The sequence below is a fragment of the Chenopodium album genome, chromosome 7 (assembly GCF_948465745.1).
Source record: "Chenopodium album chromosome 7, dcCheAlbu1.1, whole genome shotgun sequence".
Taxonomy (NCBI): Eukaryota; Viridiplantae; Streptophyta; class Magnoliopsida; order Caryophyllales; family Amaranthaceae; genus Chenopodium; species Chenopodium album.
The window spans coordinates 64,464,371-64,490,560 of record NC_137840.1 but is presented as its reverse complement, the minus strand read 5'-3'; the positions used below and the strand labels follow the sequence as shown (position 1 = coordinate 64,490,560).

General features: G+C 40.3%; 2 protein-coding genes across 3 annotated transcripts; both read left to right on the top strand.

Moving 5' to 3' along the window:
• The first annotated feature begins 11,387 nt into the window (after window positions 1-11,387).
• LOC145640475 (putative cinnamyl alcohol dehydrogenase 1) lies at window positions 11,388-13,070 on the top strand. Its single transcript, XM_081691748.1, has 5 exons — window positions 11,388-11,473; window positions 11,553-11,666; window positions 11,767-11,988; window positions 12,225-12,510; window positions 12,597-13,070. The coding sequence occupies exons 1-5, from the start codon at window positions 11,388-11,390 to the stop codon at window positions 12,762-12,764; spliced, it is 876 nt and encodes a 291-aa protein (XP_081547874.1). The 3' UTR covers window positions 12,765-13,070.
• A 2,929-nt stretch (window positions 13,071-15,999) lies between these two features.
• On the top strand, window positions 16,000-24,705 carry LOC145639173 (protein LAZ1 homolog 1-like). 2 transcript variants are annotated; one of them, XR_014114846.1, is made up of 10 exons: window positions 16,000-16,177; window positions 17,337-17,830; window positions 18,351-18,407; window positions 19,511-19,619; window positions 20,675-20,859; window positions 21,169-21,257; window positions 21,714-21,969; window positions 23,557-23,802; window positions 23,891-24,252; window positions 24,332-24,704. XR_014114846.1 is itself a non-coding variant. In XM_081690344.1 (9 exons), the coding sequence occupies exons 2-9, from the start codon at window positions 17,615-17,617 to the stop codon at window positions 24,161-24,163; spliced, it is 1,431 nt and encodes a 476-aa protein (XP_081546470.1). In that variant the 5' UTR covers window positions 16,000-16,177; window positions 17,337-17,614; the 3' UTR covers window positions 24,164-24,705. The 2 variants fall into 2 exon arrangements, 1 of the variants encoding a protein (XP_081546470.1); XM_081690344.1 differs by having other exon boundaries at window positions 23,891-24,705.
• The last annotated feature ends 1,485 nt before the right edge of the window (window positions 24,706-26,190 follow it).

The following is a 26,190-nucleotide window of genomic DNA, read 5'->3' as shown; positions in this document are numbered from 1 at the left end:
TTCCCTTTCTTTTTTATTCATAAATAGCTAGGGATGAGTGTATGACACGTGTTAATTTTTGGTGTAATATTTTCTCTTTAAAACCTTTTTTTCCCCTTCATTTTAGCTATTTTCTAATGAAGTGTATTATGTATGGTTAGAATCTAATTATTTCCTATTATTTAGATTGTTATTGTTTCAACGATAATATATATATGTTATAGGTTTGTGCCAATTTGGGATGATTTTACAGTAGTCGTTTGAAAAGTGACTACCATATTATTTTAATAGTATACAATATGACTGGTTTATTTTTTTCACCAGTCACAATTAGTCTTATTATATCTACTATGCATACATATTTATTGAAAATTTTAATCTTATATATAATAATTTTTTTTCGAGAAACTATAAAATAAGAATAAAAATTACATAAATGTTACTAAAAATATGATAAATCAAAAAAATGTTGATAATACTATTTTATACCTAAAATTAAGTAAAATAATTAATTATCTGAAAAAAAATATATCAATTATAAACTTTATAATCACGAAAACATTATGGTAGTCATATTTCAAATGACTACTATAAAATTAAATTTGACTAAGTTATTTGATTTTCTTAAATAAATTATATTTATTTTTAATAAGTGGTTGAACTATAAGTTCGTTACTCCGTATAATTCTTTTGTAATATCATGCGTTGTGTTTGGGTCCAATTTAGTCCAATTGGGCCTAGTCATTAAATGATCCAATTAAAAGCCCAAGGTCCAGGTTCAACTCTCCAATTGTGCTAAAGTCAAAGTCAGTCCACCAGACATGTCAATTGGGCCACGGCCCACATTCTCCATATGTGCTAAGGTATAAAAGCCTTCAATTCATTCATTTGTATACAACACACAAAGCCTCAAGCACTTAATTCTCTTGCATAGCTTTCTCTCTCTACACATTGTACTAACTTTAGCATCGGAGGGGCCTTCCTCGGCAACACCCCCGAGGCTAGTTTACGTGTGTTTGCTGTGCAGGAAACCTTCGGCCCAACATCCCTTGGACCGAATCCAGTCTTCACCACTTCAACGGGCCTTCGGCAAGGCCCTATTGTTTTCACCCGAAACAATTTGGCGCCGTCTGTGGGGATCGAACCCACGACATGGTCCGGAAGGGATACTTGAAAAAATACATCGCGGATCACCGCGAGAAAAAGGAGACCGAGAAGTCAGCAAAGGACTCTCGGCAAGACCTCGACTTCCCCCGGAAGAACAGTAAAAATGCGGAGGGGAAATTCTCTCCGATCAATGTTATCTCGGGAGGAATATGCTCTCGGAGGGAACACAAGCGACACCTTAGGGCTCTGACCCACCAGGTGAACAACGCCGACATTCAGCCTCCCCAGTCGCCGGTGCCGAACATGACGTTCACAGCCGCCGACTGCCGGGGGGTGACGTTCCCTCACGAAGATCCGTTGGTGATCATCGCCACGGTGGCCAACCACGACGTCAGCAAAGTCCTTGTTGACGGTGGCAGCGGAGCAAACATTCTGTTCCGAAAGGCCTACAATCAAATCAAGCTGAAGCCCAAACATCTTACGCCAGTACCCTACCCGGTATCCGGATTCAATGGGGCTTCAACTTACCCAGATGGGAAGGTGACACTTCCTGTCACCATCGGCTGCGATGAAGCAGCCAGGAATGTCATGACTGAATTTTTGGTCATTGACGCTCCTTCAGTGTACAACGTGATTTTGGGGAGACCCATAATTCACGAGATCCAAGGGGTCGTCTCAACTTATCATCAGTTGATGATTTACGTCTCAGACGCCGGCTTCCCCGAAAGGATCCAGAGTAGCCAAAAGGACGCCCGAAGGTGCAACTACCTCAAGCCATCCACTAGTCGCCCAGATGACGACGACAAGGATGAGGAGGAGAAAGAAAAAGAAAGAGAACCCAGCACGAAAAAGCCGAAAGGCCTAAGTGCTTCGGCCCAAGGTTCTGTGCCCAGAGAAAAAGGGCCAGAAAGGGAAAAGGCTAGCCCCTCATCTGAGCCGAAAGATTCAGAGAGCCAGCCGAAGAACAAAAAGTCTGGGACGCCGGCTGACATAGACAGCAGGCCAGATTGTGAAGAGTCCAGTCCGTCAACGATGGACCTGGACCAGCAGACGGAAACGGTCGAGTTGACCGAAGGAGACGCTGAGAAATTTGTAACAATCGGGATGGACCTTGATCCGAACACCCGTTGTGAACTTATTCAACTCCTTCGGGACAACAGAGATGTGTTTGCTTTCTCGGCAGCTGATATGCCCGGGATAAGTCCAAACCTCACCTCCCATAAGCTTAACGTTGACCCAACGTGTCGACCAATTAAGCAAAAGAAGCGGAGTTACTCTGCAAATAAGAACCGAGACATCGCAGCCGAGGTCAAAAAGTTGCTGGAGGCAGGCTTCATCGAGCCTTGTCAATATCCGGAATGGCTGGCAAATGTGGTGATGGTTCAGAAGGCCAATGGTACCTGGAGGATGTGCGTTGACTTCACGGACCTAAATAAGGCTTGTCCGAAGGATTTCTATCCCTTGCCGAGGATCGACCAGCTAGTCGACTCGACAAGTGGCCATGCCTTGCTTAGTTTCATGGACGCATTCTCAGGGTATCATCAGATCTTCATGCACCCCGACAATCGAGCAAAGACGGCATTTGTCACGAACGCCGGGGTGTACAATTATAAAATGATGCCCTTCGGATTGAAAAATGCGGGGGCAACCTATCAAAGGCTGGTGGATCAAGTTTTCGCCGATCAAAAGGGCCGAAACATGGAAGTCTATGTTGACGATTCGATCGTCAAAAGCAAAAAATCTGAGGACCATGTTAAGGACCTGGCTGAAACCTTCTCCACCTTAAGAAAGCATCAAATGAAGCTGAATCCGAAGAAGTGTGTCTTCGGCGTGAAGTCAGGGAAATTCCTTGGGTTCATGGTCAGCAAGAGGGGGATTGATGCCAATCCCTCCAAAGTCAAAGCAGCGCTTGACCTTCCTGAGCCGAAAACAAAGCGGGATGTTCAGCGGCTCACCGGAAGAATGGCAGCCCTTTCAAGGTTCATTTCCAGAGCTTCGGATAAGGGGTTACCTTTCTTCAAAGCCCTGAAACTCCCGAAAACAAAGGAGCTCGTTTGGGAGGAAGAGCAAAAAGAAGCCTTCAAGCAGCTTCGGGAGCATCTGGCTCAACTCCCAACGCTGGCTAGCCCAGCAGAGGGAGAAACTTTATATCTGTACGTGGCTGTTAGCCCAGCCACCATCAGTGCAGTACTGCTGAAAGAAGAAAGCAAAATTCAGCAACCGATCTATTTCGTCAGTCACACCCTGACGGATGCCGAGACTCGCTACCCTCTACTCGAGAAAGTCGCCTTTGCGGTAGTGGTAGCGGCTCGGAAGTTGAGGCCCTATTTTGACTGCCATCAGATAGTGGTCTTAACTGATCAGCCGCTGGAAAAAGTTCTCGGCAAAGTTGAAAAATCTGGTAGGCTGGCCAAGTGGGCTTTTGAGCTCACCGAATTCAGCATCAGCTACCAGCCGAGGGCTGCCATAAAGGCTCAAGCTCTAGCGGATTTCTTGGCCGAATGCTCGTACCAAGAGACGCTAGATAATGAAAGGAAAGTCTGGACTGTTTTTACGGACGGATCCTCCACCGTAAATGGTTCAGGGGCAGGGGTAGTGATAACCTCTCCCGAAGGCAAATCCTTTGAGTATGCACTAAAATTTTCTTTCAAGACTTCGAACAACGAAGCTGAATATGAGGCAGCAATCGCTGGCCTAGAGCTGTGCATCTCCCTGGAAGCCGAGCATGTCTGCCTGAAAACAGACTCTCAGCTAGTTGCATATCAGATTAGTGGCAGCTACGAGGCCAAAGAGCCCTCCATGATAGCCTATCTTGCCAAGATCAAATCAGTCATTGCAAAGCTGAGAACCTTTGAGGTTCAACTGATCCCAAGGGGTCAGAATACTCAGGCCGATGCACTCTCCAAACTTGCTAGTTCAACTCTCACTGAGCTGAGCAAATCTGTATATGTGGAGGTGCGTCGAGAAAGAAGTGTCGACGAAGCACCTGAAGTGTGCTGCGCTGACCTAGAGCCCAGCTGGATGGACCCCATCCTAGCTTTCAAGCTTCGGGGAGAGAATCCCGAAGATAGAATTTTGGCCTCCAAGCTGAAGAGAACCAGCTCAAGGTTCATCGTCTTCAGGGGTGAGCTTCTGAAAAAATCCTTCTCAGCCCCATTGCTGAAATGCGTGGGACCGACAGATGCAGATTATATCCTACGGGAGATTCACCTCGGCATCTGCGGGAACCACATCGGGGGAAGGACCTTAGCCCACAAGGCATTGAGGGCCGGATATTACTGGCCCACCATGATCTCAGATGCTAAGGAGCTGGTTCGGAAATGCGAAAAATGTCAAAAATTCGCACCAGTTATCCATCAGCCAGCTAGGGATCTTCAGCCGATTCTTAATCCACTCCCGTTTGCCCAATGGGGACTGGATATACTGGGACCATTTCCAGATGCTATGTACCAGAAAAAATGGCTGATAGTCGGTGTTGATTACTTCAGTAAATGGATCGAGGCCGAAGCAGCCTCGAACATTACAGAGCAAACTGTCAGAAAATTTATCTGGCAGAATATCATCACCCGTTTCGGCATCCCGAGAGTGTTTGTCTTCGATCATGGGAGGCAATTCGATAACTTACCGCTGAAGCGGTATACAGATCAGTTCGGCATCAAACTGGCATATTCAGCAGTATGCCACCCGCAAAGTAACGGACAAGCCGAAGCTGCAAATAAACAGATCCTAAATGCCCTCAAAAAGAGGGTGGAGGATCAAAAGTCCAAGTGGCTGGAGGAGCTCCCAGGAACCCTTTGGTCCCTACGGATAGTTGAAAAAGAGGCAACGGGCTATTCACCTTTTGAACTGGTGTATGGTGCCGAAGCCGTCCTCCCAGTGGAAATTGGCTCTGAGAGCTTACGGGTGCACCACTTCTCAGCTGAGAATGAGCAACTGATGAAGGAATCTCTCGATTTCCTCGACGAAGTAAGAGACTCAGCCCGAGACAGAATGGCTGCTTATAAGCAGAGAGTCAGCAAATTTTACAACCGAAGGGTCCATGCAAGGCCCCTCAAAATTGGAGACCTTGTCCTTCGGAATGCTGCTGCAGTTCAGAAAGGTCGAATCCATGGAAAACTCTCAGCTACATGGGAAGGGCCCTACGAGATCAGTGATGAGCTTCAGCCAGGGACATACCGACTTCGGCAGTTGGATGGAACTGAGTTGAAAAATCACTGGAACGCTGATGTACTGAAGAAATATCATGTGTAAACCCTTCGGGGCAGAACAGTCTTTGTAAGTACATTTTGAATTAATGAAAGGCCTTGGAGCCACCATTTATATAAACATTTGCAACTTTTTATTCTTTCAAAGTTTTCTTTGTTCTATCTACTCTTTAAGGGTTTTTATTCAGCCCTGTCTGAAACCTTCGCCTCCGGGTAACTGGGTTTCGGATTGCTGACAAACCCGTCTTTTTAAAGAACACTGGTCTTCCAGCTGAAGTCAAGCTTCAGTAAGACTTGTTCTCCAAAGACATGAGTCCATGGACAAGTCTGAGATGTTGCCTTAACTGAGCCTCGTATCCCAGAAAGCCATTATCCGAAACATTGCCTTCAGTTGGCCCTGTGTTTCGGATATCCATTTTTAAAGATAGACAGGAAATCAAGGATATCAGCAACTGTTGGAAATTTTTTATTCAGCCCTGTCTGAAACCTTCGCCTCCGGGTAACTGGGTTTCGGATTGCTAACCAACTCGTCTTTTTAAAGAACTCTGGTCTTTCAGCTGAAATCAAACTTCAGTAAGACTTGTTCTCCAAAGACTTGTTCTTCATTCTGGGATATTGCCTTAGCTGAGTCTTGTATCCCAGAAAGCCATTATCCGAAGCATTGCCTTCAGTTGGCCCTGTGTTTCGGATATCCATCTTTAAAAGATAGAAAAATAAAACCCAGCTCAGTAATCCAAAGACTAGAATCTTTAGATTTCTGGGGGAGGGCAAGAGGCACTACCAGTGCAAGTCTATGTTCAGCAGAACTCTTTAAGCCGAAACAGTAAAGCATTCAAAATAAGACAAAGCAGTTGAAGAAAGGAACATCAGATTAATAATTCATGCTCAGAAAGTGAGCTACAAGTTCAAATAAATCAAAGACTGTATCGGCAGCCGCCCACAAGCGGAAAATAACAGCTGCCGAAATACGTACAGAAACAAAAATAAACTGTTTGTACGACAAGGCAAGCTGAAGCAAAAAACAAGGCAAAAAATTCAGAAAGCGGCAAGTCTAAAGTTGAGCGCACGATGAACCGCAAGATTCTGAAGACGACTGCCCGAGTTCCTATGCTTCAGCCCGAGGATCAGACTGATCAGCGTCGTTGGACCCCATGGTGGTCTCAGCCCCAGCAGCAGAAGAGGCGGGCTTTGCACCCTGCTGAGCCTCCCTCTCCCTCCGTTCAGCCTCCAACTCTTCCCTCTCAGCTTCTTCTTCGGCTTCCTTAGCCTTAAGGATTTCAGCTTCGATTGGAGTTGCATATTTCATGTGAGGGTCTTCGGGATCCTGGACCCATTCAGCACATTTGGACCAGTCAAGCTTCGGCTCAACATGTAGGCAGACTCTTCGGCACACTCTGAACCCGTTTCTAAAACCCATTTCATACTCTTCTTGGGTATAGATGCGGACCTTGAGTAGAGCCTCAGCATCAGCCAGCTTCCTTTTCGTCTCCTCCAAGTCTTCTTTGGATTTCTTTAGCTCATCAGCAAGCTTGGAGGAAGACTCTTTCTGCTCGTCCAGTTCCTGCTGAAATTGGGAAGCCTTGGTCTGAGTTTGGGTCAACTTATCTTCCTTGACCTTCAGCTGATCCTCAGCCTCTTGGAGCTTGGCAAGTTGAGCTTCAGCGGCAGTAGCAGCTTCGGAGAGTTGGACATTACGAGCCTGGAGCGCCTCTTCAGCAGCCATTCTGCTGGCTTCAAGAGCTTCCAACTTCTGCTGCACTTCAGCCTGTGCAGCAGTTCCTTCTTGGATTCGGCTCCCGATGGCAGCTTTGAATTTGGAAATATCCACTCCCATGTGCTCCTGAAGAAATTTTTCCCCTTCCATCAGCGGGGGGAAAACTTCCTTCTCCATGGCATCGCAGAAGGTCTGAAGGGCTTCAGCAGCTTTCTTTTCATACTCTTCACCCTTCTGCTGCTTCTCTTCAGCCGCTGCTTGCTTCAGCTTGGCAAGCTTTAGCTCCTCTTCGGCTACCTTCTTGTCGTACTCAGCAGCGTCAACCCTATCTTGTAGGGTATCTATCAGCTCTACAGTGAGAGTCTGATTGTGCACAAACTGGAAACAGGGGCACAAGTCAAAAAAAAAAAAAAAAAAAAAAAAAAAAAAAAAACACAACTGAAGAGCTGAAGTGAAAAAGAGATAAAGGCAAAGAAGAATCACCTGCATCATCAGCAGTTGGTTAGACCTGGCTGGGTCTAGAACTGATCTGCTGGATTCGCCCATCCCAGCAGTGGCCTTCAGCGACCAGATCCTCGCCCTATCTACTTCGGACATGCCAGCAAAATTGCCGAAGTAGGCTGCAGCACCTTCTCGGTTCTGACCCCATATGAGGTCCCAGATATGATCTGGGATTGGCATTCGGGGGGCCGAGAAACCCATTTCTCCAGACTGCAGCGTCTGGAAGGAAGGGAAGGATGACGATGGAGCCTCTTGAGTCTTAGATGGCTCAGCATCCCCCTTCTTCTCAGCAGAGTCAATTACTATGACCTCCGCTTCTTCATCAGGTGTGAGGACGAAAGCCTCAACCTCTCTTGCAATATCGGCTGTGAAACCCTCAGCATTGGGCATCACAACATTCTCATCCCTGTGCTCAGCAGCACACTCTTGAGCTTCCTCTTGAACCCCTCCCTTAGGATCGGGAGTTTTCTGATCCACCTCCATCTCGGGAGGTGGCGGAGGGGTCCTCGGAGGTGATTGAGCCGGCGGCCGGGGAACCCTCGGCGATCCACCGCCTTCCTCAGGTTCCCTTATTTCGATGCCGATGGTCATCGGCCTCCTTTGAAAGTCATGAGGGCCGATGATGGCCATCCTTCGTCGCCTTTTTTGAAGCGGCTGCTCGTCCATGTCTGAGTCTTCAGACTCTTCTTGTATCTGGTCCTCGGGACGAGCAGGGGCTTTACCTTCTCTCTGTCTATTACTCTCCTCGGACTGTAAAAGACAAGGGGGGACGAAGGGTATGAGTAACAGCAAAAAAAAAAAAAAAAAAAAAGAAGCAAAGCTGAAAAGCTAAGTCTAAAGAACTCACCGAAGTCTTCAGCAAAGCCTCGTCTTCTTCAGCTGCCCTAGCTGCAGCTTCTTCTTCAGCAGCTCTGGAAGACCCCACTCCTCCTTCGCAAGCTTCAATAACCCGTGCAACCTCTTCGGCTGTACGGGCAGCTTCAGCTTCTTCGTCTAGCAGCTGAAACAAGGGATCCCTTTTCTTCCACCAAGGCTTCTGCTTCTGATATAGAGCAACAGCCTCAATTTGGAAATGGGTAGAGTCTAGATGGACTTCCCTATGCTTCGATTCAGTGATAGGAGGAGCCCGAGCAGTTACGACACGTTCTCGGTTGACGCCGAGACGATCGTAGTTAATGCCGACGTTGGTCTCGTCCTGCTCTGAAAGAAGAAGAGGGAAGGGATTAGTTCAGCTAGGTCGGCACAGCAGAGAAGTATGAAGTAAAAACAGAGGGAAAGATATAATTAAAAGGCCTCGGCCCCAGCCGAAGAAACTTACCATCCCTAAACTTTCGGCTGAGGCCGACAGCTGCTAACATGTTCTCTTGGAAGACATAATGCGTATCGGGCAGCCAAGTCTCCGGGATATGCTGCATCCGACCGCTGCCCCCCGGGTTCGGCCGCTTGCCAAAGATGTTCTGCTGATTAAGGTTCGGATCCGAACCGTCACCTTCAGGGGGACCCAAGCTTCCCATCTCGGGATCAGGCTCGGCAAGATACCTGGGGGCGCTGAAGACGCAAGGGTGGTCCGGATCTGTGGGCGCCCTAACCCAGATCCATTGACCTCTCCAGTCTTTGTCTGAAGAGTCATTCGGCCACATGGTCAGATACTGGGGCCGAGACTCAATCCGGTACCACCCAGAGCCGTGATGTCCGTGCCCACTTTGAATATTTGGCACTAGCCGATGGAGCTTTCTGAAGCAGTGCAGGTTCGGCACATACCTGAAGAACTTGCAGACCCACAAGTATGTCATCACCCTTCGGATGCTGATGGGAGTTAGCTGACATAGAGAAATGTTATAATGGATCAGCAAGTCTCGGACGAATACGTCCAAAGGGAACCTCAGCCCATACTGAAGTTGTCTTGTATATACCCCCACATACCCCGGGGGTGGACGATGGATTCTATCGGATGCTACGGGCATTCGGCACCAATACCCATCAGCTTCGAGGATGCCGTAATGCAACTCAATCTGCTCGGCAAACCGATACTGTTCGGCATTCTCTACCCACCATGAGTAGGGGCGGTTCTTTATCATGGCCGAAGCCACTTCAGCATCCTCCCACTCTGAAAACCCAGGAAGGATATCCCAAAGGACGGCGGGAACTTCATAATCTCGCCCAGAAATGCTCGGCCCCTCCGCCCCCTGAGGAGGAGCCGAAGAAATGGGAGTTGCCCTAATCCCTTCAGCAGGGTCAGATTCTGCTCTCTGTCCATTCCAGGTCCCCGTCCTGTTCCTAGGATCGGGAATCGGCCTTGCTCTTCTTGGAGCACGGGCCCTACCTCTAACTTCCCTCGCCATTGATGAGTTTCGAAGAAAAAAGTCGAAAAAGAGGAAAAAGAGTTCGAATTTGAAGAAAAATAAAAACTAAAATCAAAGGGAATTACCTTAATCTGAAGCGAAAGTTGCCGATTTACGAATTGGTAGTGACGAATCTCAGTTTCTAAGCTCAATGCTCGGGGAATTTGCGAAGTTTTGATGCGGGTTCTTGGGTTTTTTCTCGAAAGTTCTGGGTTTGTGTTGGTGAAGAAGTGAGGAGGGATGACGCGCCTCTGATTATATCTCCAAGAATGGTCTCTTAAATACTCCACTAAGTAACCGTTAAACACACGACCTCACGATTAAACCGCCCATTATCCGTCCAACTTCCACAATCATTCACCTAACCGTTGTTATCTCATTAATTACGGTTTAAATCCAAATTTCTTGGATTAATTAAATCATTTACTTCCCTCCTTTTCTGATTAATCAGACCCGACCCGTCATCCTTCCAAATCGGGTCTGGGGGGCAAGTTGTTTGGGTCCAATTTAGTCCAATTGGGCCTAGTCATTAAATGATCCAATTAAAAGTCCAAGGTCCAGGTTCAACTCTCCAATTGTGCTAAAGTCAAAGTCAGTCCACCAGACATGTCAATTGGGCCACGGCCCACATTCTCCATATGTGCTAAGGTATAAAAGCCTTCAATTCATTCATTTGTATACAACACACAAAGCCTCAAGCACTTAATTCTCTTGCATAGCTTTCTCTCTCTACACATTGTACTGACTTTAGCATCGGAGGGGCCTTCCTCGGCAACACCCCCGAGGCTAGTTTACGTGTGTTTGCTGTGCAGGAAACCTTCGGCCCAACATCCCTTGGACCGAATCCAGTCTTTACCACTTCAACGGGCCTTCGGCAAGGCCCCATTGTTTTCACCCGAAACACGTTGTACGGGACTTAAGCTAATTATATAAAGAATCAAATATTAAATAATTTAATTTTTAAACTCATACCTCAAACCCATAACTCAAACACATAAAGGTATGAGGTTTAGCAACTCAAAGGATCGAAGGAGGCATAGGCGGATCTATGAAGGGGCCTGGGTGGCCCCGGCCCCCCCAAATTTTTTATTTTTGATTTAAGTGTGTGTAAATTTATGGGTTAAATACAATTTTAATGCAATAAATAATATTAAATTATCTTTGTCATAGTGATAATGCATTTAGTTTGGACTAAAAGTCTTAGGTTCAATCCCTTATACAAACTCCAGTTATCACCCTAAGAATTAAGAATACAACTCCAGTTATCACCCTAAGAATTAAGAATGACAATCAATTAATATAGTGTTTTGATTAGGCACATGCAGGTGTTTTACTGTATTTAACTATTTATTATACATAATACTTGGTATAACATACTCCGTATTAAGTACCACGTGAAAATCTAAAATGATGCGTGTGTGTAACACTGTAAATTCAATACTCCTTGTTGAGTAAGAGGGGGAGCTTAATGCATAAGCTGCAAAAAAGCTTACATACAATCTTAAACTTGATATTGTTTATTAGCAGAATCAGCTTAGTATGGCTTCGGGAAATCCACATAATTGCCTAGGGTGGGCAGCTAGAGATCCATCAGGAGTTCTATCGCCTTATGAATTTAATCGCAGGTATGAATGAAGGGTGTTGTACGTGTTTTGCATACTTGAATGAGGTTTCTATGTACTGAATATTAAGTACTCTTATCAGAGCCGTTGCAGCTGATGATGTATCAGTTAAGATTACACATTGTGGAGTCTGTTATGCGGATGTGTCTTGGGCAAAGAACCTTCCTGGTGACACCAAGTATCCTGTTGTGCCCGGGTATGTAGCTTTGTAATGGATTTTTTACTGCTGAATTGTATACCAATGAAATTGACCTTCGAGTTCTGATGAAGCTGTGTTTGCTGTTTTAAGGCATGAGATCGTTGGTAGTGAAAGAGGTTGGGCCAAATGTTGATCGTTTCAAAGTTGGAGATCATGTTGGAGTGGGAACTTATGTCAACTCATGTCGAGATTGTGAGTATTGTAATGATGGGATGGAGATATATTGTGTGAAAGGATCAGTTTATACGTTTAATGGAGTGGATGCAGATGGTACAATCACAAAAGGAGGTTACTCGAGCTATATTGTCGTTCATGAAAGGTAGGTTTCATATATATAGACTTAACCTTGTCGTTTTTACTCTAATTTACTCTGTTCTTTTTCGTTGGGTAGTGTTAGATGACTTTATTCCAGTCCAAAATGGTTGCATTTTGCTTTGTTGATCACGGAGGCCAGAGAAATTATTCAGTATCTGTCAAGAGAGTTTAGTACATGTGCTTTAGAGGCTTAGACACTGAATCTGAATCAAATATCTTTTCGTGCTGTATTATTTTCAGGTACTGCTATCGTATACCTGAAAATTACCCCTCACATTTAGCAGCACCTCTATTATGTGCTGGAATAACTGTCTATTCTCCTATGATACACCATAATATGAACCAACCTGGTATAAGTCTTGGGGTGATTGGGCTAGGTGGTCTTGGACATATGGCTGTGTTGTTTGGAAAGGCGTTTGGTCTGAAAGTCACAGTTTTTAGCACCAGCGTATCAAAAAAAGAGGAGGCCTTGAATGTACTCGGTGCAGACAACTTTGTTATTTCTTCTGATGAACAGAAAATGAAGGTAACTACTGTCAAAAACTTATAGAAGTAACATAATTCTGTATTACGTCGTATCTAGTCTAATTAAGTACCTAATGCTCAATCTAGGCCCTTGCTGGATCATTGGACTTCATAATTGATTCTGCAGCAGGTCAACATCAGTTTGATCCATATTTGTGTTTGTTAAAGACTTTTGGTACTTATGTTCTGGTGGGATTTCCGAAAGAAGTAAAATTCAGTCCTGCAAGTCTTTTACTAGGTCTGTTTACCGAATGAACTGAACTGCTGAATTCCATTCAAATAAAATATGCTAATTTTGCAAAACCCATCATTTTTTTCTCTGTATTCTATGATTTTTTAACAGGTATGAAGACTTTTTCTGGTAGCACAACCGGTGGTACTAAAGTTACTCAAGAAATGTTGGAGTTCTGTGCTGCAAAGAAAGTATACCCAAAGGTAGAAGTTGTTCCAATTGACTATGCAAATGAAGCTTTTGAGAGGCTTGTAAAGAGGGACGTGAAATATCGTTTTGTGATCGATATTGAGAATTCTCTGAATTGATATGTTTTGTAGAAGTTTGAAGCCTACGTTAGGCCAAACCATCGAAACTATGCTGAGTAGGCTTGATAATTAAGCTGGTTTCAACAGGATGGAGTGGAGATTTTTTTTCATGAGCATTATTAATTTATTATACATGTAAGCTTGTAATAAAAGGTCCTAAACTTAGTTATTTGCTACCTTGTGTCTATTGTGCGTTTGTGCAGAATGAATTCTGCAATACAGTACTCTTCACCCTGGAAGTTGGAATTTGATCCAGTATACACTGGAGTACAAATTTTATTTATTTTTAATTACTATTATCGTTCTACAAATATACATAAAATTTATGCAAAATTTACAAAACATGCAATTGATAAAAGTGTGCCTTTGATTATTTTATGTGAGCAGTAGGTTTCTATCTTCTTCAAAGGATATCACTTAAGAGAATTCTCAATGTCGATCACAAAACGATATTTCACATACCTCTTTACGAGCCTCTCAAGAGCTTCATTTGCATATTCAATTGGAACAACTTCTACACTTGGATATACTTTCTCTGCAGCACAGAACTCTAACATTTCTTGAGTAACTTTAGTACCACCAGCTAAGCTACCAGAGATAGCCTTCATGCCTGTCAGAAAATCGTAAGATTGATGGATAAACCTACTGAAAGCTGCATATACAGGATCTAATTTGAATGTAAGTCAGAAGTCCAATTCAGTTGATAGACGAACCTACTGAAAGACTTGCAGGACTGAATTTCACTTCTTTTGGGAAGCCTACCAGAACATAAGCACCAAATGTCTTAAGAAGCCACAAATATGAAGTCCAATGATTTAGCAAGGGCGTAGAAGAAGCATAATTAGACTAAAACGGCAAAGGGCAGCACTATGCAACTACTATAAAGTTGAGCAATAGTTACCTTCATTTGTTGTTCATCAGATGAAATTACAAAATTATCTGCACCAAGCCCGCTCAAGGCCTCCTCTTTCTTCGATACACTGGTGCTAAAAACTGTAACTTTCAGTCCAAAAGCCTTACCAAACTTAAAAGCCATATGTCCAAGACCACCAAGCCCAACTACTCCAAGACTTTTACCAGGTTGGTTCATATTATGGCGAACCATGGGAGAATATACAGTAACTCCAGCGCATAATAACGGTGCTGCTAAGTGCAAGGGAAGACTGTCAGGAATCTGATAGCAGTATCTGAAAATTCAGCAGTATTTTAAAAGCACATTTACAAATTGCTTGATCAAAATGACACTAATGAATTGATTCTGCAAATACGAAAATAGGATTGATTTGATGATTTACACCATGAAAGATAGCAGCAAAACGATGAGAAAAGTGAGGAGAACTTACCTCTGAAGCTGCTGAGAACAAATACTACGGAGCAGAAGTTTGTAATGCAGAACGTCAAGTGCGATGTTCAATGGAGAACTCAGAGAGACTAAGAGAGAGACAAATCAATTCAATGGGTTGGGGCCCATTAATTGGGTCAAATCCGTCTAATAAATAAATGGGTCGGGTCTTTATATGAGCTCCTAATTATCGATTCTTAATGGGACAGACAAAGCTTTATAATGATTTGAAATTAAAATAAACCTCTTCTTATACTATCAATTAATATTTGGATTCACCAAAAAAAATCAATCGGAGTCATTAAGATAACGTTTTAATTTATGATTCAATTTTCTCGGAATTAAATTTGTTATTCATATTGTCATTGATACATATTAATATTTTGTACTACCTCCGGATCATATTATATGCAACGTTGGAGTATTAATTGTGAGATTTAAAAAATTCCAAAGTTGCATATAATACGATCCGGAGGTAGTATTTAAAAGACAACACGAAAAATCATATGGCTTGGTGGTAAGTCACTCAATTCTAGAATTAGATGTTGTATGTTCAAGTCTCGTAGAGACTTTCACATGGTGAGCAATTTCTTGAATGTTGCACTAATTGTGATACCATGTAAGAGTATTGGGATGAATGCAACTCATCTTGATTAGGGAGTTTTGGCGGATATATATTTGTATCCATCCATATACTCTAATACTTTCCCCGAAATACACAAGGATTACATTGAGTATTCCCCCGTTTTTAGAGAAAGCCCAAGTGAGTTATTCTTCTTGCCTCGTCTCAATAGGAGCAATAGCAAGGAAGCAATAAGTATCGTAGAAAAATAATAATAAATAAATAAATAATTTTTTTAAAAAACCCTCTAGTGTAGACTAATGTTATGTCTTTGAAGAGCGCAACTGAAGATGTTGGAAAATATGGCATAAATGAGCTAGCTCACCTATGTTTCGAAGGAGGCCAATTTCTTGGCTCATTAATTGGCAAAGTTTGTGCTTGATATGAAAGCTAAGGGGATGAAAAGAAGCATAACACTCCTCCCCCCTACTGGGCGAACTACGAAGATAACCCATGAAAATGACATCTTGGACACCATCAACTAGCAATGATGCCTCAAATGGGACGATTGCTAGCGGGAACTTATGGAATGTATTTCCATTTTTTTAAACTTTTCGATTGCTATTGCTAGATTAGTTCAAAACCCGAAACTAACTTGAAAAGTCCGCATTGAACCAACTAACACGACACTATTTCCTACTTAGGCAGTTAGGCATGAACTTTTAGACTTAAACGCAGCCTGACCCTTCCCAATTTTGGTCACATAGAGGAGGTAGATTAAGAATTTAAGATTTGCATCATAAATCTAGAGTCCATACTACAAAATCAATAATCATCTATTATAAGTTTATAACTCCACCCACAAAAAAAGTATACAAAAAATGGAAATATCCTATATTTGACAATTTGACATAGAAAAATGTTGCAATATCCCTTTTCTAGACTTGTAAACAGTTAACAATGACTAAAATATATTGATACTAGTACTCCATAACTCAAAGAATCAAAGATACATACAAAAAGTAGCAAAAATCCCAAAATAGTGATGCCCAACTGCTGAAGCAATACACATAAATTCTACACGTTTCTCTCTCCTACCATTCCAAATCTTTCTCTTTTTGAGTCTTTTTCCCCACAAAAACTCCTTTTCTTTTCTCTTTTCCCCATTTTGGATCGAACCCTTCTCCACTTACCATTTCTTTCCCCAGAAGCTCCGATTTCCAGGTCTAATTTTTAATTTTTTCTTATTCCTAAATTTTTGTAACAACTCTTTTTTTCTTTGATCATGAATTAGAAACATTCATTGTTAGTTTTTCTTATCCTATAATTAAGGGGTATATTTATTTATATATTTTTTATTATTAATATAGAAGTTGTTTGTTTATTTCTGTTGTGTTTATGGAATGATTAATTTGTTGTTTTTGATTTTTTTTTCTTTAATGGGTGTCTAAAGTGAGGTGGGTGTTTCTTATTTTGGTTGAATTTGGCATTGTGGGTTCTGGGTGTTTGTCTTTGTTGGTAGTTTAAGGTGTAGGAAGAAGAAATGGCTCTAATCCAAATAGTCAATGTTAGGTTTTTATTGCTGTTTTTGGCTCATTGAAGTTTAAAGCAATCAATTAAGTAAAGTGGGTATTCTGCTTTGAAGTTAATATTTCTATATGGGAAACAAATTTGGTCATTGATAGTCCAATTGATAGAATAGAACGAATCAATCGCAGCACTTTCACCCATTGTATAGGATAATTAGGATAAATAGACGAAATTATTGGCGGTGTGGCATTGGTTGTTTTCGAATCCGGACTTGGAGAGTAGTGTATAGAAAAATTGAAGTGAAATTGGAGAATATGATATTGGGTTGGGAAAAGCTTTGGAATGACACTAGGTTTCTGAAGTGATGTGTGGCTGTTGATGGATTTTAAGTGTTGTTGAGGCTGCTTTTAGATTTTGTAAGGTTTATGCATTATGGGCGTGTTTAAGAATTTCTTGCATCGATCGTTTTTGTGTGAATGGGTTGTTGATATCAGGTTTATGTGTGATTGATACCTCCTTGTGCTTGGGTTGCCCTTGCCCTTGGGTGTACGAGCTTTTATTCGTTGATTTCACTATTTGGGGTTTATATTTCATAACTCATTATCCCGTTTTGTATTTACATGCAGCTAGATAATGACTTTAAGGTTGGCTTTCAATTTTCATGACTATGTGCTGGCTTACATTATTAATTTATTATGCCGGATTTTGTAAATTGATTCTTGTATCTTATTTTCTTATCGCAACGTGGTAGTGATTGCTACAAATTTAATAGCTTCTTGTCATTTATGCTCCATGCAGTAGATATGTAGCTTTTGTACAACTGGTGGTCTTATTTTTTGCTTTTTGATGGCAGGTTTTATGCAGGCCTTTGTGTATTGTTTCCCTTCTATTTAGCAACTATTGAAAACTTTTCTTGGGTCAGTTGGCCTAAGCTAGAAGTTTTCTCCTTTCTCCTCAGCTGCCATATTCTCCACTCCAGAAGACACATTATTAAGTTGAAAAGTGTGGTTGCCGGAGTTTTATAAGACATATATACATTCATGGCCGATAGCAAGAAGTGCAGTTGATCATATGAAGCTTGAAATTAACTTCACCTAAAGCAGAAGTGGTACTCATCCTAGTATCCTTGCTATGGGATGGATGTGGGTTGTATACGTTTTCTTCTTTCTTTTAAATGCAAGGGAGTCTGTCGGCAGTTCTGGTAAAGCATGGTTTCTTGAAATTGCCACTGGCACATCTTCTCTCTACAGCTGGAGTATCACTAGCTCAAGCATATTTGTGCTTACAGCTCTGGTTCTGTCTATGTATCTCATATTTGAGCACCTAGCTGCTTACAATCATCCAGAGGTTTGTTCTTGTCCAATTATGATTACTAGTATTTTTTTGCCTTTGCAAACTAAGAAATTTATTAAATAAAATTCCTTTGAAAAAACTACCTGACTGCAGTATCATGAGAAATACTCGCAACTTAATTTCAAAATGCTATTATGAAAAACTGTACTATATGCATAGTTTGCTTGTGCAACCTAAGAAATTATATTAAGTAAAGTTATTACCAGATACTGCTCTGTGTTATTGCTTTTTGGAGCTCTGTATCAGCTATAAGGCTGTCTCCTTATTTTTATTTGTTTATTTAAGTAATACTACTCCTTGTGCAGTTCTAGTGGAACTCTCGTTTTCCCGACATTTACACTGCTTATAACTAATTATGCTTCAGAGTGCCCCTCATAACTCCAACAAGTATTTAGTTGTGTTATACTTATGTGAGATAGAAAATTGTATAAAACTGAAATGCGTGTTTAATATTTTCATTTTTCTAGCTTGTGGAACTGACCTTTTCTCCTTGTCTTATTGGATTGAATTTCAGGAGCAGAAATTCTTAATAGGGCTCATACTGATGGTTCCTGTGTATGCTTTAGAATCGGTAAGATAATTTTGCTCTGGTTTTGACTCCATTTTTTTAGTTATCATTTACTGCTGTGACATATTTATGTTCAACTTCTTTAAGATTTATGTGTTGACTTCTAGCTTGTACTGCCTAGTGGTCAAAGATTGAATGGATTATGCATTTTTCTAATAAGCGAAATTGAGAGAAAGGGAGGGAAAGTAAAGGAAGTGGAACAAGCTCCCTTGTTTGGATAAGGTTTGGGGAAGGAGGGGAGGGAGAGAGAAGGATCAATTTTCCCTCCCTTTTTAATAAACACCATCCCTCCAAAATTGGAGTGATTTGGAAGGAAATTGGACTCCTTCCCTTTCTTTCGGTTCCCCTTCCTCTTTCCTCCCCTTCCTTTTTTACTTACCTTGCTATCCAATTTTCAAAACTTAAAATGAAAAAGGTTTCTATATTTGGATAGTTATTGCGGAAGGAAAGGAGATGGTTTGTGAAAGAAAAGGGTGGGGAGCAAAGGAGACAGAAAATAAAGGGAGGTGAGGGGAGGGAAGAACTGAGCTTGCATTTTCCTTCCAAAAATCCAAATCTATCCAATGTTGGAAGGATTTTGGTTTATTAAGTGGGATGATATATGAATCCTTCCAGTTTTGCTAAATTTTTATTTTCTTATATTGTGTTAAACAATTGAAGTTATGTAGAGACCTTACTGATATTTATGTCATTACATAAATTATAATTTATGATTATAAGAGTGCCAACTTCTGAGTATGTTCTAGCCTAGGTGCGTTTTTAGATGAAGAATAATCTAGAGTGTGAGGAGGTTCGCTCATTTCATCTCATACTTGGGGATACAAAATGATGCTCAACCATGGATAAGATTGATTATAGGGATCTATTAGATTTCTGATGTTTCTGCCAAAGTTTTAACTATAAACATATAACTATATTTTTCATCTTATCTGTTTGTTTGAACTCTTTAGGATTTGTTAGTTTTGTTTTTTTTTTTTTTTTTTTTTTTGTTTTTTTTTTTTTTTTTTTTTTTTTTTTTTTCTTTTCATTTTTGCATGGTTCTGTTGTGTCTTTATGAAATTCCATCCGCTGATTGTTGGGTTGTTGTCTTATGTTTCTTAATACAGTTCTTGTCGCTGTTGGATTCAAAAGCTGCATTTAACTGTGAAGTAATACGCGATTGCTATGAAGCTTTTGCATTGTACTGCTTTGAGAGATATCTGATTGCCTGCTTAGGTATTTGCACATGATAATTGTCTGTAATGTACTTGTTACATATATTTTTGAATTTATGCTTGTTAATGCTATACTTTTCTATTGCTTGAAATGTTCTATATTGAACTTACCATCTATCCTGTCAAAAAAAAAAAAAAAAAAAAAAAAAAAAAAAAAAAAAAAAACCTTACCATCTAAAGTTTCTTTGTTATGGTTGTCAATTTTGATCCATTAATTAAATATCCTGACCCCTCCCTCCCTTCCCCTGCACCACTTGCACAAAAAATGACATGTTTGGCGCTGATAATTTACTCACATTAGCCTGTTATAATCCTCTCAAACCTATTTCTATTTTGTTTCTTGTGCCTAAACATTTAATGAGAATAATTGCAAGATCAAACCTCCAGTTTGCAAAAATGCACCCTGTTGCAAAAGCTGCACACGCATAAATACTTGTGGTTTTCTTATTTGTCCATTTCTTGTAATCGGAAGAACTCGAATTTGTTGAAGAGCCTTAAGCCTCTTAACTAGTTTAGATATGTGTGAACAATGTGTCAGCTATGTGGGTAAATGTTTAAATGTGCAAATTCAATTGCAAAGAAATTACATATAGAAGAAAACTACTATAATTAGTAAATCATGTAGAATTTAGACAATTCTCCCCTTAGCTCTTTTTGGCCAGGCATAAGCCACATATCCAGCAAACAATTTTGAAGATTCAATTTTGTGCTCAATTATATACTCAGATATCAGGAAAGTCTCTGAGCAATTTTTGACCAAGTCTGCATCTTTTAAGATACTTTTTAAAAATTGAGAACTCTGTGCAATTCTGCATTATCACTGTCTGTTGGCCAGACAACTTATAAATGGGTCATATTTCTATCAATTTTGGAGCTCCCTCCATTTGCAATTTGAAATTGTGGATGACTACTTGACTAGGTTAATGATAGTGGGTTAACTTTTTTGCTCCATTCATGGATCTATTGTATCTTTTAATGATAGTAGTACTCATATGAAATACCAATTTGTGATCTGTATAAGTCAGAGTATGACATAATATAGTCTATGTATTGCAGGCGGAGAAGAGAAGACAATTGAATTCATGGAAAGTCAAAGTATTATAAATTCTGGTTCACCCCTATTGGAAGAAGCATATACTTATGGTGTTGTAGAGCATCCATTTCCTCTCAATTACTTTATCAGGGAATGGTATCTTGGGAAAGATTTCTATCAAGCTGTGAAAATTGGCATAGTTCAATATGTAAGTACATGATTGAGGAGAAAATGCTAAGCATTGCCCTTGACTTAGTATGAAGTTGATCTTTGATTCATATGAAATAACATCAATCCCATTTTTTATTTTATTCTGAAAATTTTATGTATAAAGAGAGCTCAAGCTATTGATACTACATAGTAAATATTGATATGATATTTTGTGGTGATTGTTTCTAGTGCCAATAGTAATATGACAAGTAAGTTTATGTTGTTTTTAGCGTATCAGGCTTTGATCATTTATGATGCTTTATCTTAAGTTGAATCTTTAATTTATATCATCATTTTCACTGGTCAGATGATACTGAAGTTGATATGTGCACTTTTAGCGATACTTTTGGAAGCTTGTGGCGTGTATGGGGAAGGAAAGTTTCAGTGGAATTACGGGTAAGGTTTTGCTGTTTTTAAATAAGAAAATTCAGATAATTTTTCTCATGGTCATGATATAAACATTTATTACATCTCCTAAGTTGGTATTAATTAAGGATTGTATGACAAAATCACGTGTTGATTAATGTTTGATTTTTATCTTGATATTTCCAATTTTAGTTCCTTGTATACACTATACAGCCCTATCCTCTCTCTCTCTCTCTCTCTCTCTCTCTCTCTCTCTATTTTATTTTATTTGATTTTTGTTTCTTTTTGTAAATACAAGACTTGGTGATTGTTGTAATGTATTTTGTTATCTTTACAAATTGATAATAAGACGTGTATAGACTATAGTCTGCTTCTTGTACATAATAGCAGAATGTGTGGTTCAATAAATATGTACTCTGCTTCTTGTGAGTTGAATTGTATTGTTTGTCTTGTGTGCTTGATTTTGATTGGAATTCTCATTTGCAGCTATCCCTATTTGGCTGCTGTTCTTAACTTCAGTCAGACATGGGCTTTATATTGTCTCGTTCAATTTTACTCAGTCACAAAAGATAGACTTGAACCTATCAAACCTTTGGCGAAATTTCTTACTTTCAAGTCAATAGTATTCTTGACATGGTGGCAAGGAATAGCTGTAGCTTTTCTTTTCTCTATAGGAGCCTTCCGGGGTTCCTTAGCTCAGGAATTGAAGACACGTATTCAGGACTACATAATATGTATTGAGGTTAGTCAATGTATACCTTTATTTCTATTTCTTTTTCAATCAAGTTCATTATAATCTGCTTAGATGAATCTGGCTTTTGTTCTTGCGCCTGTGTGTAATGTCAATTGAGTTTGTTAGACATGTTAGTGATTGAGAAGATTTAAATGTCATTATGTGGTATTGTGTGCTCCATGCTCTTATGACATGCTTGTTTTTTAAGGGCCCATTCGGTATCGTTGCCAGTTTTCAATTTTTGTTTTTTAGATTAAAAAGTCATATAATCTTAGTTGTATTTTGAAATTACAAATAGCCATATTTATACTGAGTCATGTTAATTATAAAAATTGACAACAAAATAGTGGAAACTTCTGGTTTCCGAATTTTTGTTTTAAGTTTTCAAAAAAAATCTGGAAACTAAAACTGATTAATTTAGGGTTCGTTTGGCATCACTGTGGTTTTCTGTTTTTTGATTTTTTGTTTTTAAAATCATATGATATATGTCATATAATGAATTAAAAATTAGTCAAACTTATTAAAATCATGATAATTTTGAAAATTGACAACAGATTAGTGAAAACATTTTTTTCTTGTTTCCTGTTTTTGATTTTTGGTTTTCAAAAAAACATTAAACTAAAAACAAAAAACAATGCCAAATCCTTTAGTTTGGCTGGTGGATTAGCGATACATAGGGCTTGTTTGACAAATGGCTTTATCCATCTTTTTTAATTGGATGTTACCTTTTAGCTTATTAATCTGCTCAAACAAGCCCTTATGCCCTGAGTGCTCAGCTTTGCTCTAGAAGTGCCCTTTGACCATTCTTTTGAAATGAGGGCACCAAGGGCACTGACAAATGTTTTTGGTAAATGGCACTTCAACTGCTTCTAAAGCATGTTTTTAAGCAAATGAAAATAAATGTGAAATACACAGCAATTTTCAATGGATGTCAGCTCATAGCCTGATAACATTAAAAATGACTGTTCGGTGTTCACCTCAGAAGCTATATATATCCAGATATAGTGGTCGACAAAGGAAGTTATACTTTCCAGAGAATTGCAATATCGGTGAAACTCTATATTCTTGGAAGTGTAAATTATTGTTTTGTTCAATTCAAAGTAGGAGTTTCTATGAGAAGTTCCACTAATCAATAGGAGATTAGGAAATTAACTTGTTCAGTTTAGTGATAAGTACTAAGTAAACTTAGATGAAACTGCGGTTGTGTTTTAGTCAACTGAACTTGTCTGTAGATATTTACTGGTTCCCAGTAACATCATCTTATGGTGTATATTTATAACATATCATCAGTTTATATCTATTTATATCATTTTATGCTACCCCTAAAATCCTAAATCTGTATTTTTCATCTTTTTATGAAAGTCTTAATTGGTAAAAGTGCTTTTTATGACATTTCAACTATATTCTACTGTGCGTACATTTCTGCTGTGTATCTTATTACCGCATCCTCTCAGGCTCACTAATTTATAGCTATGGAAGGATCGTCTTAAAATAGTTCAATGTATCCTCTAGATTTTACTGAAGGAATTACTTTTTGATGTCTCATAATATTAATTAGCATCTTGGTGTTGCTCTATTATTCTATTGTTCTGGCAGATGGGCGTTGCAGCTGTGGTTCATCTTTATGTCTTTCCAGCAGTACCTTACAAACGAGGAGAACGGTGTGTAAGAAATGTTGCAGTGATGGATGATTATGCAGCGCTTGGTACCCCTCCAGACCCAGAGGAGGTCAGGGATGGTACCAAATTTACCAAGATGCGCCTAGCTCGGCATGATGAGAGAGAGAAGCGTTTAAATTTTCCGCAATCAGTTCGTGATGTGGTAGTTGGTAGTGGAGAAATCGTGAGTATGACAAACTCTTTCCTTTCAATCATATTTACATGTGACTGATCCACCACAGATCATAACACCTCTTTCTTATACTCTGTAGATTGCGGATGACATGAGGTTCACTGTTTCCCATGTGGTAGAGCCAGTTGAAAGGGGGTTTGCAAAAATAAACAAAACCTTTCACGATATATCAGAAAATGTTAAGAAACTAGAGCTGAAGAGGAAGTCTAAAGATGATAGTCTGATCCCATTAAATTCTTGGAGCAAAGATTTTGACGATGATCTTCCTGAAGGAAGTATTAGTGACAGTGGTCTGGCTTGGGGATCGAGACAGCATGTCAAATATAAAGGCTCATCGTCCCAGTTAGGATAATCTACCATTTACAGAGTAAGATGCTGATAGCCTGCCTCACCCTTCATACAAGTAGTCTGTAGCGAGGGTCAAAACAGCATATCTCACTGGTATGTTTAGTCTACATTGTATCCCTCTGTTTCCTGGTAATTCCCGACCTAAGTTGGGGTCATTTTATGATGATGACAGGTTAGAGGCAAGAGCTAATTTGACCCATTGTAGAAGGTGCTAACTGATTTTACCGTGAACAGCAGAAAGTTAGATATTTAGCTGATTTAATTTGTACAGAATACAGATATAAAACCTGTGTCTATTTGGGCACATATCTTTCCTTGTAAAGAAAACAAATTTTGATAGTGATCATTGCATGGGGAAATCACAAAATGTGTCAAAAGTTTACTGCGCTGTCTTAATGAATCAATTATGTTGCTGTTTGGTTTGTGTAAGGAAAGGGATGGAATCAAGCTAGGGATATGGAATGACACAAATAAATGACCCCCTAATGCCCTAGTGCATAAGTTATATCAGGTTTTGTCCTGTTTAAAATTGAGACTCATAAAGGTTGTAATATTTATGTATAATCTAAATGTTGTATTATAAAAAAATAACTGGTCAAAAGTTGTACTCCCTCTGTTATTTTTTTATTTGTATCAATTTGATCGCCACATTTGCCGAAACGTAATTTTAACCATTAATATCTTTAATTGTTAACTAGTAAAGTTTGTAACAAAATTATATTATGAAACTAGAGATTATGATGAATCTAATGATATATACCACGTATTATAATAACAAAAACTAAAGGGAGTATTGTATTTACGGCTATTTCACCAAATGCCACTGAGCAATTTAAAAATTCACCAAATGCCATCGAACTTTTCAAAATTCACCAAATGCCACCGAGTTTTTAAAAAAATTCACCGAGTGTCATTAATGACTAACGACAGTTAACTCCGTTAGTCATTTAGGCTAATTATGCCACGTGGTGGCTTATGATTGGTTGTTTATTAAATTAGTAAATTAATTACTTAATAAAATAAATAAATAAATAAAAAACCCACCCACCATGACCCAGCCCCAACCATTGTCTGTCACTGCCACCACCCTATTCCCGCCTCCAGCTAGTCCCCACCGCGACGACCCAGCCCTGAACAACCATGCCGGCGACCCAACTTAGCCAGTCCGCGCCGATGACGCAACCCAGCCAGCCTTCCCGCGATTTGCGAACTCTCTTTCTCCATCGAAAATCCCTCAGTTCCCCTCCCCACCGCCGGACGACCAAAGCCCCCTCCACTCCCCACTGCTGGCGACCAATGATCCCTCCCCGCTCCGGCGAACCTAAACCGCCCCTCTCCCATCTCCACCCCCTGAACCACCTCGCTTAAACCCCAAAACGAAAACCTTAAAATCGAATTAGGGTTTCGATTTTGGATATTTCAAATTTAGGGTTTTAGTGTATCGAGGATGGCAGTTTAAGGGGGGAAAGTGGATGGAGATGGTAGGGGGATGGGCGAATTAGCTTCGCCGGCATGGCGACATAGGTGATGGGGCTGGGCGACGGTGGGAGGGGAGAGAGGTGTTTTTAAAGTGGAGGGAGGGGTTTTAGGGTGGGGGGAAGGTGGTTCTGGGCAGGAGAGGGTGGCGATGGCATAGGATTAGGGGGAAGGGTGGCCGCCGACACCGAAGAGAATGTTGGCCTGGTCGCCGGTGGGGGTGGGGCATAGGGCTTGGCAGGCGTTGGAGCGGTGGTGCGGTGGGAGTAGCTGGGGTTAAGTTTTATTTTTTTGATAAATATAATAATAATAAAATGAACCAATAAGAATATGCCACGTGTCATAATTATCCTAAATGACTAACAGAGTTAACTACCATTAGTCATTAATGGCACTCGGTGAATTTTATAAAAACTCGGTGGCATTTGGTGAATTCTGAAAAGTCCGATGACATTTGGTGAATTTTTAAATTGCTCAATGACATTTTGTGAAATAGCCGTTGTATTTATCAAATTTTCCTTATAAAATTTAATGAATGACAATGGTTGTTGTTTG

Coding starts and splice junctions, on each gene's coding strand:
- LOC145639173 (XM_081690344.1), top strand. CDS start 17,615: ATGGGATGGATGTGGGTTGTATACGTTTTCTTCTTTCTTTTAAATGCA. Junction 17,831..18,350: donor CTGCTTACAATCATCCAGAG/GTTTGTTCTTGT, acceptor ATTGAATTTCAG/GAGCAGAAATTCTTAATAGG. Junction 18,408..19,510: donor CTGTGTATGCTTTAGAATCG/GTAAGATAATTT, acceptor TTCTTAATACAG/TTCTTGTCGCTGTTGGATTC.
- LOC145640475 (XM_081691748.1), top strand. CDS start 11,388: ATGGCTTCGGGAAATCCACATAATTGCCTAGGGTGGGCAGCTAGAGAT. Junction 11,667..11,766: donor AAGTATCCTGTTGTGCCCGG/GTATGTAGCTTT, acceptor TTAAGGCATGAG/ATCGTTGGTAGTGAAAGAGG. Junction 11,989..12,224: donor TATATTGTCGTTCATGAAAG/GTAGGTTTCATA, acceptor TATTATTTTCAG/GTACTGCTATCGTATACCTG.